General features: G+C 37.9%; 1 protein-coding gene across 3 annotated transcripts; it reads left to right on the top strand.

The window, feature by feature from the left end:
* The first annotated feature begins 1,347 nt into the window (after nucleotides 1-1,347).
* Nucleotides 1,348-15,022, top strand: LOC115231354 (leucine-rich repeat extensin-like protein 4). 3 transcript variants are annotated; one of them, XM_036500050.1, is made up of 5 exons: nucleotides 1,348-1,628; nucleotides 1,686-1,839; nucleotides 6,306-6,447; nucleotides 7,911-7,958; nucleotides 14,917-15,022. In XM_036500050.1, the coding sequence occupies exons 1-5, from the start codon at nucleotides 1,498-1,500 to the stop codon at nucleotides 14,940-14,942; spliced, it is 501 nt and encodes a 166-aa protein (XP_036355943.1). In that variant the 5' UTR covers nucleotides 1,348-1,497; the 3' UTR covers nucleotides 14,943-15,022. The 3 variants fall into 3 exon arrangements, with proteins under 3 accessions (XP_036355943.1, XP_036355944.1, XP_029657258.2); XM_036500051.1 differs by having other exon boundaries at nucleotides 1,350-1,563; nucleotides 1,636-1,839; XM_029801398.2 differs by having other exon boundaries at nucleotides 1,351-1,839.
* The last annotated feature ends 148 nt before the right edge of the window (nucleotides 15,023-15,170 follow it).

The following is a 15,170-nucleotide window of genomic DNA, read 5'->3' as shown; positions in this document are numbered from 1 at the left end:
ATAATATATATATATATGTATATATATATATATATAATCATTACAGATATAGGGTGAAAGATAATTCATTTAATAAAATCAACAAATTTCACCTAGTAGTATTTCGGTATGGAAAAGGGCCATATTCGGTAAAAGTTTATATAATTATAACAATAAGGGTCTTTGCAACAAGTTGCTTGACCACATACCGAAAATTTTAGAAATAGCAGCCAGAGGACTACTATTTCCTTTTTCTACAAAAATATGTCTTCACGGACAACAATATTTGTAACTCACATATGGCAAAAAAAGAAGAAAAAAGGATCTTTTCCTTTTGAACGGCACATGTCAACACAATTTCTAGTTAAAAAAAAAAAAATTTAGGGTTAGGGTTAGTGAGAGGATGTTGTCTCAGTTTTAAACGCTGCAAATGATTTTAGCTTAATTAGAGGCGATTTATTGGTTACAAATCGAAAAAGTATACTACGTTAAACAAACCAATTACAATTTTATCAAGAAAGCCAAGAGAAAAAAATGTTTTATTTTGACACATTCTACCAGTATACGAAGTTTTAAAGCGTTTAGTTAACTAGAAATTGTGTTAACATGTGCCGTTCAAAAGGAAAATAATGAAATCAAACAGTCTTCGGTTAATTATGGAGGTACGTTTCTGGATTAGAATCATAAGATTAATTTCCTTTATCGACATAATATTCCGATAAATAAATCTTTTTTTTTTTGCCATACGTGAATTACAAATATTGTTGTCTGTGGAGACATATTTTTGTAGAAAAAGGAAATAGTAGTCCTTTGGCTGCTATTTCTAAAATTTTCTGTATGTGGTCGAGCAACTTGTTGCAAAACCCTTATTGTTATAATTATTTATATAGACTACAACGATCGCCTGTGTCAATTTTATATATATATATATATATATATATATATATATATATATATATATATATATATATATATATACATACATACATATACACGTTCTTCTTCACACACACATAAGGACAAACATATTGAAGGGGGTCCGTGGAAAAACATCATTTAAATATAAGGGGTCCTTTTTAGTGAAAAGGTTGGGACCCACTGCACTAGACTAATATAAAACACTAAAAATATGTGCGCGTATAACTATGTTGTCAAAGCAAATAGTAAAACCGCCTTAAATTGGAGAGAGGGAGGGAGGAGGAAGTGAGAGAGGGAGGAAGGAGGAAGTGAGAGAGGAGGGACGGAGGAGAGAGAGAGAGAGGTAGGAGGGAGAGGGAGAGAGAGAAGAAAACGAGATAACGAACAAGAGAAAGAGAAAGACAGGAAGGTGAGAGAAAAGGCAGGAGAGAGTGAGAGAACGGAAGAGAACGTGGGTGTGTTAAGGGGAGGAGTTAAGAGAAACGTCAAGCCGTGGCGTGACTTATATTCTTTAACGAAAGACATCCATTCATTCACAGTAGTTTAATCGCTGCTGTTCACATCGTGTTTCTCCTTTCTAGTGTGCGGAAACTTTCAAAAATGCCTCCTGCTGAAACAGGAATTCTTCCTAACCCAGATGAAAATCCTCCTGAAAACCCTGAAGAAGCTGATCAAAGGAAGGATGAGCAACAAGCCCTTGTCGAAAGTCCGAACAACACCAATGACAATACATCGAAGGATGAGCAACAAGCCCTTGTCGAAAGTCCGAACAACACCAATGACAATACATCGAAGGATGACCCACCAGCCCAGGTCGATAAGGAAAAATCATCTAGATGTCAGAAAATTGTCGAAACAAAGTATTATCAATACGGATCCTTTTTCTGTATCATCATACTTGTTGTAGCGGTTGTTGTTGTTCTTAGTATTAAGCTGACCCAGGTAAAACTCGAACTTTATTTACTTTCAGCAGGCTTTTGAATAGTTTTCGTACGTTTAAATTTGTCCAATTTCTTTTTACTATCCCACACTTAAAAACATCAGCAGCGACATCGTCGTCGTGTTGCATGTTGCCATGGGTTTTTTTCCATTCTATTTTTATAAATGATGGAAGGAATAGGGTAGTGGGTACATCTTTCGGTAAATTTATAGTACCACACCAGACTCAAGTTCGGTACTAAATAATTTTTTTTTTTTTTTTAGTTGACCTCGTAAGCTATGGGAAAGTTATTCTTTCCTGATCTTGGCGATCTTTCGTCTCTAGTAGGCCATCTTGGCGATCTTTCGTCTCTAGTAGACCTTTCCGTCGATTTCCGTAAAATTTTTTTTTTTTTTACATATGGGCTTGCGGGAACTTTTGAAGTAATGGGAGCGAAAGAGACTAAGAGAAAGTGATTGTATGACGAGGGAAGTTCTTTTGAAGTTACCGTGCATGGGAAGCATTGATGTACATGTGTGTGTGTGTGTGTTTGATGGGGTGTGGGAGACAGACAGTATGTTGTGTAAGTGAAGTGCTTCTGTTAGTGTGTGTGAAGAGACAGAGTAATGTGTGAAAGAAAGAGATAACTGAAATTTTTTACTCGGTGTATGTGTATATGTATGTATATTAGGCAATCGTGCTACTACAAACGAAAGATCGCCCAACATTCAATAATAAATCACAAAGAAAATTTTGTTGACACCACATATGCACACACGCACAAAACATTGAACGTTTTGGCGAGATTTAAAAGAATGAGCGAAAAGGCCGGCTTTTCGTTCAAACTATCTGCACCGACCGTGGAGGCGCGTGACTTAGTGGTTAGGGTGTCAGCATCATGATCGTAAGATTGTGGTTTCGATTCCTGGACCGGGCGATGCGTTGTGTTCTTGGGCAAAACACATCATTCCACGTGGCTCCAGTCCACTCAGCTGGCAAAAATGAGTAACGCTGCGATGGACTGACGTTCCGTCCAGCTGGGGAACTGGAACACATACGACATTGAAACCGGGAAATCGGGCCCATGAGCCTGGCTAGGCTTTAAAAGGGCGCATTTATTTTAAAAAATTGTATTTTTTATCTGACCAGGTATTTATTTATCTCTACTGGAGAAAAAAAAAAACTGCTGCAACAATTTTTTATTATTATTGAGGCAGTAAAATTATATAATACACCCCATCCCAGATTGCCAGTAAGGGATCGATTCCAGCACAAATCCGGTGACGAAAGATATACAGGACTGCCCTACGTTCCGCCCTACCCCTCCGTTTTCCACAGAAAAAAATGCATTTCCTATACATTATGAAGTCAAGACGATTGCAAAAAAATAGATTAAAAAATGCAGGAGACTGGGTCGGAAAGGGGAATTTCCGACTGCGGCCATGCTGGAGCACCGCCTTTAGTCGAGCAAATCGACCCCAGGACTTATTCTTTGTAAGCCTAGTACTTATTCTCTTTTACTCTTTTACGTGTTTCAGTCATTTGACCCGCCTTTTGTCGAGCAAATCTACCCCAGGACTTACTCTTTGTAAACCTAGTATTTATTCTACTTATTCTCTTTTCTCTTCGTGTTCTACGGAAAAATTGCATTTCCCACAGCTTATGAAGTCAACTAAAACAATTGCACCCCTAGAAAAACGCGGGGGAAAAAATTATGTAGTACCGAAATCATGTCTGGTGGGAAACTATAGATTTACTTTTTTTTTCTTTATGAAAAAAATTTCCCAAATTTATGATTTTTCTTTTCACCTCAACCTCCTCACCACCATTCCCGGACCGATTTTGGCCAATTTTTTTGGCACAACGCATTTAACCATGGGAGAAACCTTTAGTACTACTTAAGACGAGTGGACTCGCGCTAGTCAGTCGACGGACGGACGCACACGCGCAAGTCTGTGGCACCCGCCGTAAAGGAAAAAAAATGGAACCTTCCACGTGTATAAATCTGTAAAATCGGGGAGGGGGAATTTTTTTATCTATCTATCTATCTATCTATCTATCTATCTATCTATCTATCTTATATATCTATCTTATATATCTATCTATCTTATATATCTTATATATCTATCTATCTTATATATCTTATATATCTATCTATCTATCTTATATATCTTATATATCTATCTATCTGTCTGTCTATCTTATATATCTATCTGTCTATCTTATATATCTATCTGTCTATCTTATATATCTATCTGTCTATCTTATATATCTATCTGTCTATCTTATATATCTATCTGTCTATCATATATATCTATCTGTCTATCATATATATATCTGTCTGTCTCCCTGTCTTATATATCTATCTAATAAAAAAACCCGGACTGAATGAACCACTGAACCGCGCGTTGTGTCTGCGTCTGTCTACTGATTAGTGCTGCGGGTCTGCTAATTCACAGACTTGTTGGGGGTCCACTCTTCTTAAGTAGTACCAAGCCTTTTTGGTAAAAAAAAAGAGAAAGAATTGTAAAAGCACATCCCAGGGACCATCTTCCTCATATTATTGTCACTCTCTCATGTATTGATGTTTTTCCATATTTTTTTTCTCCTATTAACACATTTTATGGTTTGATGATGTAGGAACTCATGGATGGGTTAAACTAAAGTGTTTAACCCGGTCATAAAAAGGCGAGAGCGCATTTCTTTTCGTCATATTCGTTTAGAGCAAGTTGTTTTACACATATTACACTCTCTTTTACTCTTTTACTTGTTTCAGTCATTTGACTGCGGCCATGCTGGAGCACCGCCTTTTTTTTTAGTCGAGCAAATCGACCCCGGGACTTATTTTTTGTAAGCCCAGTACTTATTCTATCGGTCTCTTTTGCCGAACCGCTAAGTGACGGGGACGTAAACACACCAGCATCGGTTGTCAAGCAATGCTAGGGGGACAAACACAGACACACAAACACACACACATACATATATATATATACATATATACGACGGGCTTCTTTCAGTTTCCGTCTACCAAATCCACTCACAAGGCATTGGTCGGCCCGGGGCTATAGCAGAAGACACTTGCCCAAGATGCCACGCAGTGGGACTGAACCCAGAACCATGTGGTTGGTTTGCAAGCTACTTACCACACAGCCACTCCTGCGCCTATATATTACACTCTCTTTTACTCTTTTACTTGTTTCAGTCATTTGAAGGAATTTAATTAAAATTAAAAACATTCAATCAAAATTTATATTTCCAGTGGTCTAACGCGTAAAAAATTTTAGTCAAAAAGACTATATATTAGTCATATGATATAGTGTATATTAAACACATAGAGAATCCACTTATATGGATTCTACGCGCTAGAAAGGACAGCTAAGTTATATAACCACAAAAAATTGGGTATAAAATTCGACAGTAATAAATTTGGAAATGAAAAAGATTTGCCATCTAGTTTCCTGGACCAATTGGTTTCTTATATATATATATAATATATATATATATATAATAATAACAAAGGGTAAAATTAATTAATTAACTAGTAATCAATAATTTCACCATGTAGAATTCGACATGAAAAAGGACCATTTCACGGTAAACTTAAGTAATACTTTATAATTAGGGTTCAGCAAAGATTTGCTTTACCACATACCGAAGTTTAGAAATAGCAGCCAAAAACCTTAGCTATTTTTTCTACTTTAAAAAGGGACTCCCAGAAAAACCAAAATACTTCAATTTTTTGTGGTTATAGAACTTAGCTGTTCTTTCTAGTGCATAGAATCCATACAAGTGGATTCTCTATGTTTTTAAATATACTTCAAGTATTTTGGTTTTTCTTGGAGTCCCTTTTTAAAGTAGAAGAAATAGCTAAGGTTTTTGGCTGCTATTTCTAAACTTCGGTATGTGGTAAAGCAAATCTTTGTTGAACCCTAATTATAAAGTATATATTTATGTGTGTGTGTGTGTGTGTGTGTAGCACAGTAACATGACAGAGATAAAATGTAACAAGAGACAAACAAACACTATCATGAGTGTAAGAAGAGTGCATTAAGCATAAGACAAGAGTACTAAGAGTATAACAAGTGTATCAGGGTTGTAACCGGACAATGACAAACCTTAAAAAAGACAGTAATATGATGAAAGTAATCATCATCATCATTGTTCGACCGTGGTCGAGACTTTCATAGTCTTTTCAAATGGCTAATAATGTGTGCGCGCGCCACTACTACACACATTGGAAAGCATTGTACAACCAAGTACTAAAGAAGATCTTTCCTCCTCCATGAAACAAAGCTGTTCCCGCTGGACGTCAACCCAGTATTTCTAAGCTACGGACCCAGTGATTTATTGTAAGGTTATCTCCCTAGATAGATTGCCTTCACTACGGCTAAGGAGCCCTTTCTACCCCATGAAAGTAATACAAATAGCACCAGTCACCCTCTTATCTTAATTTTCCTCATCTTTTCTCTTTATTTTTTTTTTACTTTAGAGGAAATATCCTCCTTCACTTCCACCACCTCCTCCACACTATGTGGCACCGACTTCACCACTGCTTGTGGCTATAACTTCAACACTGCCTGCAACACTACCACCTGCGACACCACTGCCTGCGACACCACCTCCTCCATCCTGTAAGTACATATATTCTGATAAATTCTCATTCCATATGTCTATAAAATCATCTGACACTAATTATATTGTAACACTAATGAAATCATCAACCCTTTCGTTACCAACCCGGCTGAAACCGCCTCTGGCTCTGAGTACAAATGTCTTGTTTTCAAAAGTTCTGAATTAAAATCTTCCACCAAGCCTTAGTCACAATTTATGTTCCTAACACTAGCTTAATGATAACCAAGTTATTTTACTCAGTTCTTTGTAATATTTAAAGTAATTAAAAGAAACACAGAGCATCTCAAAATAAATACAGTTATGAAAGGGTTAAGCTAGTGTTTGGGACATAAATTAACATAAATTAACATAAATTAACATGAAATTTGATTGGAAGGTTTTAATTGACCCTTTTGTTACCATATTTCAGTTGAAATGCACTGCTTTTGTTTCAATTAATTCTAACAGTATTGAAGAATTTTAGTTAAGTAATTTTGTCATTATTAACCATTTTGTTGAAATACACTGCCTGTATTTCTATTAATTTTTAAAATAATGAAGAATTCAGTAAAAGAAACTTCGTCATCATTAACCCTTTCGATACCAAACTGACTGAAACTGCCTCTAGCTCTGTAGTACAAATGTCTTGTTTTCATAAGTTTTGAATTAAAATCTTCCACCAAACCTTAGTCATAACTTATGTTCCTAACACTAGCTTAATGATAACTAAGTTATTTTACTAAATTCTTTGTTATATTTAAAGTAATTGAAAGAAACACAGAGCATCTCAAAATAAATACAGTAACGAATGGGTTAAATAACTACAATTACAGATTTACACTAATTCTTACTATTACGGTATCAATTAAAATACTTTCATTATAGACTTGTTTAAGTGACTCCTATTATGTACATGGGTTAACTCCTGCATACAGTAACGAATGGGTTAAACATGTCCTTAATATATTAGTCTTAAATTAGGCAACAATTCATTCAACATGAAAAAACCCCAGACATACTGAAAAAATAAATGGCAAAAATAACTACATCATTAAATATTTGAATGAAATGTCTACAATAATTAACTGGACCATGGCTTTAGATGACACTTTGATAGGATGAAGCCTCCTGTTCATGTTTGCTAGAATTGTCCTATCAGTCTGAGCAAGGCATCGCTACTGTACAACTGAACATGTTAAAGCTCATGAAACTACAAGTGATGGGTGTAATATATAGACGTTTATATAGTCTTGGCTCCCTTTCATTTATGGTTAATAATTGTTCTCCATGAAGATAATTTTTATTTATGATAATGATGATTATGAAACTGTTGTATAGTTATTTATTAGATGATAATCTGAAATATTAAATATATGAAATACATCAGGAGGTGTCCTTTTCTTTGAATAGTCTTCTGTTGATATTGAACCTATATTAAAATATATCCTTCTCACTGTCTGCTTTCTCTCTTCTTATCTTTCAGTTCACCATTCCTACTTTCCCCTAAAAACAAGGGGTTACACTGAGTTAGGTAAGCTGATTTATACAGATTTATTGCACACTTTTTCTCGTCATTTGCATTATGCCCATTAAATAACTGAAATTACAGATTTAAGCTAATTCTTACTATTATAGTGTTAAAATACTTTCAAATACCTTCAAAATTCTTTCAAAATAAGCGCAACTATGCCTCCCCTGGTCTCGATGGAGTTACATACCTGCTTCTCAAACGTGGCAGGTACTTCCTTTTACACCAGCTTTCTATTTTCTTCCAGTACTGTCTCAACAATGGTGCTACTCCAGAGCAGTGGAAAACTGCCAGTGTCATTCCTCTGTTCAAAAAGGGCGACCGCACATCACCTGTCAACTATCGCCCAGTCAATCTCACTAGCTGTATTGCAAAACTGATGGAATCGTGTGTCAGAGAAACACTTTAGAACTTCTGGAGCTCTCACAGTCTCATCCGACCCTCACAATATGGATTTGTCCCTAACTCCAGCTGCAGTGATCAGCTTGTCGAGTTCCTTGAGGACATTACACAGATCACTGACAGTGGCTCATGGGTGGATGTTGTCTACCTTGACTTTGCTAAGGCTTTCAACTCTGTGCCACACAAAAGGCTTATGGTGAAACTCTCTGCAATGGGTGTGAGGGATGACCTTTTTAACTGGTTGAAATCCTTCATTCCCAGCCGAAAGGAGGTAGTCACAGTTCTAGGACAGCATTCTACACCATATGAGATGTCATCGGGTGTACCACAGGGATCTGTCCTTGGTCCCCTCTTGTTTGTGGCATACATTAATGACATAGATGCCAATTTAAAGAATGCCACAGTATTGAAATATGCAGACGACATCAAGCTGTACCTTGAAATCAAGAGGACAGATCCTGTTGTCTACAGCTCTTTCCTGCAATCAGACCTGGACACAATGCAGCAATGGATCACAGACTGGCAACTGAAACTGGCTGTGGACAAGTGTACCACCATGCATTTTGGGAGAAAAAACCCTGCGTCCGCATACTCCCTCCACAACACTGATATCAAGAAATCCTCTTGCGAGCGTGACCTAGTCATCTCTGTCAGCAGTGATTTGCGTTGGACAAAGCATATCTCTAAAATTGTCAAGAAGGCCGAGGGTGTCTTGGCATCACTCAGCAAGACTTTTGTTAGCCGCTCTCCAGCCATCTATTTAAAACTGTATACAGCTATGGTACGTCCACACTTGGAATTCGCATCATCAGTTTGGAACCCCTATCTTGCTCAGAACATTGACCTCCTGGAATCTGTCCAGAGACGTGTAACCAAACGCATACCCTCCATCAGACACCTACCATACTCTGAGCGCCTTGTTTCCCTGGGCATGGATTCACTGAAGCTCCGGCGTCTGGCGATGGGCTTGGTAAACACCCACAAAGTTATCAACCACCTCACCAACAACAACACTGAACACCTTTTTGATCTTCATGTGTCTAACACACGTGGACATACCTACAAAGTCAGAAAACAACACAGCTCCCATGACTTTCGGAAACATTTTTTCACGCTCAGAGTTGCTGAAGCATGGAACAAACTGCCTGCGTCAGTTGTTGACTGCCATGACACTGCACCCTTTAAGGCCCTCATGCTTTCCGAAATCCGCCGAAACTACACCTTATATACACTTTAGATGAGTTGTAGTGCACCTGAGCACTGTACACAATGTTTTATTATTATTATTATTATATTATAGACATATGCTAAAGGCTACTATTATGTACTTGGGTTTAGTCCTGCTGTTGTAGCATGATGGGAAATGATTCCATTTGGTTGAAGTATATTACCATTATATACCGAAGTATTATGACAAGTATGCATTAATTAGTATATTGAAAGACTTGGGCCGACTATAATTGAAATTATACATGTGGATCAAATACAACAAATAGAGATTACTGCTACAGCTGCTGCTGCTACTACTACTACTACCACAGTAAAGGGGTCAGTCTGCTACCAGTATCTTCTGTGTGGAAGCTTAGGCATGCTATGATTGATGATGCTTAACTAGGCACTGAAGTTGTGCCACCAGTAACAATTTCTGGATGGTGAACATGTGTAGGGTGTGTTCATGAGGCATGTCTTTCTGCAGTCCTGGATGAAGGGAAGATCCAGACTGGGTGCCGGGTACCTAAAGTGTCATCAGGTGCTCATAGCCCTCTACCAGTTAGGCAATGGGATCAGTGGATGTTCCATGTTAGCAATATATAGAGGAATAGTTTAAGATGGCATGCTAGTACAATTATTAGTACGCAGGACAAAATGTTTAGCAGCATTTTGTCCATCCTTAGGTTCTGAGTTCAAATTCCACCAAAGTTGATTTTGCCTTTCAATCTTTCAGGATCAATAAAATAAGTACCAGTTATGCACTGAGGTTGATATAATCCACTGTCATGCTCCTCCAAACTTAAGCCAAAATCTGAAACCCCTATACAGAGAATGATGTTCTCAGGGAGTGTCTGGGTGTTGATGAAAATGGACTGGTTGGTCTGTTCCTGAGGACTTTCAGGTTGGAGACTACTATGGAAAGTATAACCTCTCGAAAGAGCTGTTCTTCACTCCTGCTCCAGAACGTCCGGGTTGCAGATCTGTGGAATAAGCTGCCAGACAAGATAGTGAAGATGCCGATGACCGCTCGGTTCAAAGTCTCACTTGACCACAAATGGCCTGAACTCTTTGCATGAACACCACCCTGTACATAACTCCATGTCCCCCTACATGGCCTTGCTTTTTACTTTTTGAGCCAAAAAATTAACTAACAAACTAACTATAGATAATTTCCAAAATCCTTGATCTGGGAGTGCCACCAAGGGGTACTACTGGTTCAAGATAAACTCTACAGGCACCGATGTGCTGTCAGATGAGCTTGTCTGAGATATGTGCAGAGCAATGGAACCATTCTGCACACATTCGTTCAGTGTCCAAGCATTGCTGACTTGTGGAATTATGTTGAACAGCTGCTGTCCAGTGTTGGCGAGATCTATTTACTGGCCAAGCCTCTCAGTGATGATTACCCTGCCACCCTTCTTTAATTGGAAAAGTAAGGTAGTTTTTATTTGTCAGGTGACTTTGAAAGGTATGAGGACAGAGACTTTTTCTCTTTCGTAGAACCCTAATTAACCTTTTCAAGTGAAGGTGGAGTGGGAGGTGCTGTCCTCAAGTGAATTTGTTGAAGGGTGGGTGATAGTTGCAAAAATGGCAAGAGTGGGTGGTCCCACTCTAAGTATTGACCTGTGAATCAGAAGACAGGAACTAAAGAGGGCACTTGCCCTTAGTGTTCAGAGAGATCTTGGATGGTGGAGTTCATCAATTAGCCATAGAGGCACTGGTGTAGTTAGAGTATGTGCCTCCCAGGGTGACCCTTCTGTTTGCTGCCCCTGGACCTCACAAAAAAATCTTCCACCAAACCTTAGTCACAATTTATGTTCCTAACACTAGCTGAATGGTGACTAAGTTATTTTATTAAATTCTTTGTTGTATTTAAAATAATTGAAAGAAATACGGAACATCTCAAAATAAATACAGTAACGAAAGGGTTAATCCAATTACCATGAAATACCACTGTGCAGTAAATAATGACAACGCTCGTTCAGTGCGAGTATCTTCATGTTCAAGGTTTTATTCAGACACACGACAAATGAATGTATACAGTGAGTATACAGGATTCAATAAAGATTTCTGGGAAGAAGAAAGGTTTTGAACAACTTGCCATGTTCCATGATAACTTTGAGTTATAGAAATAAATCAAGTCACGAGATTTGCTTCCCACAATACTATGATGAGCTACTGGTGGGAAATTATATATCGAATTCATGTGGCTGGCTCCCTTGTGGTTGCAGTGGATCTTGAACGTATAATGGGGATCTTTCCTACCAGCAGTGCTGGGTTTTTTTTTTTTGTCATCGAGTTTCTAATACCTGAGGAAATGCCACAATCATAATATCATTGATGCAGAAGGAGTCTCTTTTGTGAGTTTCTATAACTGTACCATGCAATGTATGTATAAATAAGTATTCCATGTTGCATATAAATACAAACATATATATATATAGATATATATATATATGTGGAGGCGCAATGGCCAAGTGGTTAGGGCAGCGGACTCGCGGTCGTAGGATCGCGGTTTCGATTCCCAGACCGGGCGTTATGAGTGTTCATTGAGCGAAAACACCTAAATTCTGCACGAGGCTCCAGCAGGGGGTGGTGATCCCTGCTGTACTCTTTCACCACTCTTTCTCTCACACTTTCTTCTGTTGGCCTGCTCGCGTAGTCAGTGGGGTGGCATCATTCAAAGGCTAAAACAATGCGAACGCATTGAGACCAGCGATGTGTAACAACATCTGATAGCCTCGTCAGTCATGTGGTCATGTGCTGGATATATATATATATATATATATCTCTTATTATAAAAGGCAGATTTTATCTGCCTCCCTTTGTCTCTTATAGAAATCTGCAATATAGGATTTCTTCAATTACAATTTACCTAGCATTTTTAAGAGTAGAATGCATCGGGTCGTGCCAGGTCCAGTTTTTAAAATTTCAACCCCAATTAAGCAAAATTTAGAGAAAACTCACATTGTGGTGTCTAGGTCAAATGCTTTTCTTAGTGTGGGCTACAGCACACGCACACACACACAAACGGAGCGAACTGTTTCACTGACGCTATCACCCTAATTTCTCCTCCTTTGTCTTTGCAAGTGTGCAACGACTAAACTGAAAGTAATTCACTTTTTGTAGTGAGTGACTCTTTCACTCTGCATTCCCACTTCCTCTTTACACACATAGACACGCAAATATATAAATAAAATTGTAAGCTAACGTGTGTGTGTGTGTGTGTGTGGTGCGTGTGTGTGTGTGTGCGCGTGTGTGTGAGTGTGTGAGAGGAAAGTTTTTTAGGACGAATATAAGACCGAAAGTATATCCAAGTAGTAGAAAGATCGCCCAAAAGTGTATATAGATATTTAAATGTATTTATATATTCACCTATACACAGATGTATGTATAATGTGTGTGTATATATTTTCATAGAGGTAACCTTTCACTCCATACAAAGTTTTTTTTAGGACGAAAATAAGATCTAAAGTTATCTCTAAGAAACAGAAAGATCGCCCAAAAGTGTATATAGATATTTAAATGTATTTATATATTCATCTATACACACATGCGTGTATATATTTCCATAGAGGTAACCATTCAATCCATACAAAGTTTTTTAGGACGAAAATATTTATATATAAAAAGAAAGGTTGTGGCTGTCTCTACTCCGATTTAGATTCCTAACTACTCCACATTTTGCGATGCAGTTTACCAAACCGGGTATCTTATGTCGTGATTCATATCGAGCCCTTCTGGGTATTAGCGCGCATCTACGATGAGTCTATGATTTTACCAATAATTTACCATCATTTTTCCCATTTAATGCATATTTTTTTAAATAAAGGAAGTAACTCTCAAACTTCACACCAATATGCGTGCTCATATGCGACGTAAATCACATCGCAGCATTTCCTCACACCCTCCTTGCACTTGGCGAAGGCAAAATACCAGGGGATGAAAATGGTAATATTGCCATCGATTCCATTTGTACCATTGTTAAGACGCCTTCTGATCTCAGAGATGCAGTGTTCCCAGATCTACAAGCTAATTATCAGAATATGGATTGGATTGGCAAAAAGGCTATACTGGCCCGAGGAATAAAATGTTCACCATATTAATGATGAAATGCTAAACTCATTCCTGGGAAGTCTATGTATATCAGTCTATCGATACAACTCCTGACCCAGAGGACGTCATCAACTATCCAATAGAGGTACTCAATTCCTTTGAGCACCCCGGACTACCACCACACTTTCTCAAACTTAAAGTGGTGCCCCTATAATGCTCATCAGAAATTTGGTTCCCCCCAAAACAATGCAATGGCACACGTTTGATCGGTAAGTCCTTATCTCCCACCGTAAACTTATATCAATATTTGCCTGAATAATCATCATAATTCAGTGCAATCATTAACAGTACTTTCAAGCAATTCAGCCCCGAGCAACGCCGGGCAATTCTGCTAGTATATATATAAACATACACACACAAACATATATGTATGTATGAGCCTGGTGCAGCCATCTGGCTCGCCAGTCTGCAGTCAAACCATCCAAGCCATGCAGCATGGAAAGTGAACATTAAACAATGATGATGATGATGATGATGACACACACACACACACACACAGATAATGTTTATTGTATTTTTTTTTTATTATTTTACTATTATTTTATGAAATTTTGAAATAAAGAGAAATCTAAATGAATTAATGATTTGCCTTATGGAATTTGATGCATCAAATGTGTGATGTGTATACTATGCATACGCGTGCACACGCACACACACACACACCACCATATCTAGAGTAATAAATAGTCAGATGTTGGATGATTATATCTATATTTATTTATTTACATCTCATTTCATTGTTAGCGCTTATATAGATAGATAGAGATACATACATATATATACTCTTACTCTTTTACTTGTTTCAGTCATTTGACTGTGGGCCATGCTGGAGCACCACCCTTTTTTAGTCGAGCAAATCGACCCCAGGACTTATTCTTATTCAGTCTCTTTTGCCGAACCGCTAAGTTACGGGGATGTAAACACACCAGCATTGGTTGTCAAACGATGTTGGGGGCTACAAACACAGACACACAAGCACACACACATATATATATACATATATATGACGGGCTTCTTTCAGTTTCCATCTACCAAATCCAATCACAAGGCATTGGTCGGCCCAAGGCTATAGTAGAGGACACTTGCCCAAGGTGCCACACAGTGGGACTGAACCCGGAACCATGGTTGGTAAGCGAGCTATTACCACACAGCCACTCCTTCGCGCTATATTGCTGTATGAAAAAATTAAAATGTATCTGTTGTTTGTTGTTATTATTAATTTCCATTTCAGATAAATTACTCATTTGCAGTGGATGAAAGATGAGAACAGCAAGAAGGCGACATAGAATTGATCGATGGACCTATATTACTATACCACAAGATGGAGTTTTATGACAAGAATGTGATGCAACTTTATATTCCAGAAGATACACCAGACTTCATTTATTCCTAGATTTGAACACAAAAATGAAACAAAGATTAAATCTAAGAAACAGACTTTAACTTCCTCACTATATCAAAACATGAGATAATATGATTATCAGT

Source organism: Octopus sinensis, unplaced genomic scaffold, assembly GCF_006345805.1.
Source record: "Octopus sinensis unplaced genomic scaffold, ASM634580v1 Contig18306, whole genome shotgun sequence".
Classification (NCBI taxonomy): domain Eukaryota; kingdom Metazoa; phylum Mollusca; class Cephalopoda; order Octopoda; family Octopodidae; genus Octopus; species Octopus sinensis.
The sequence above is the reverse complement of the archived record's forward strand: the minus strand, read 5'-3'. Positions and strand labels throughout refer to the sequence as shown.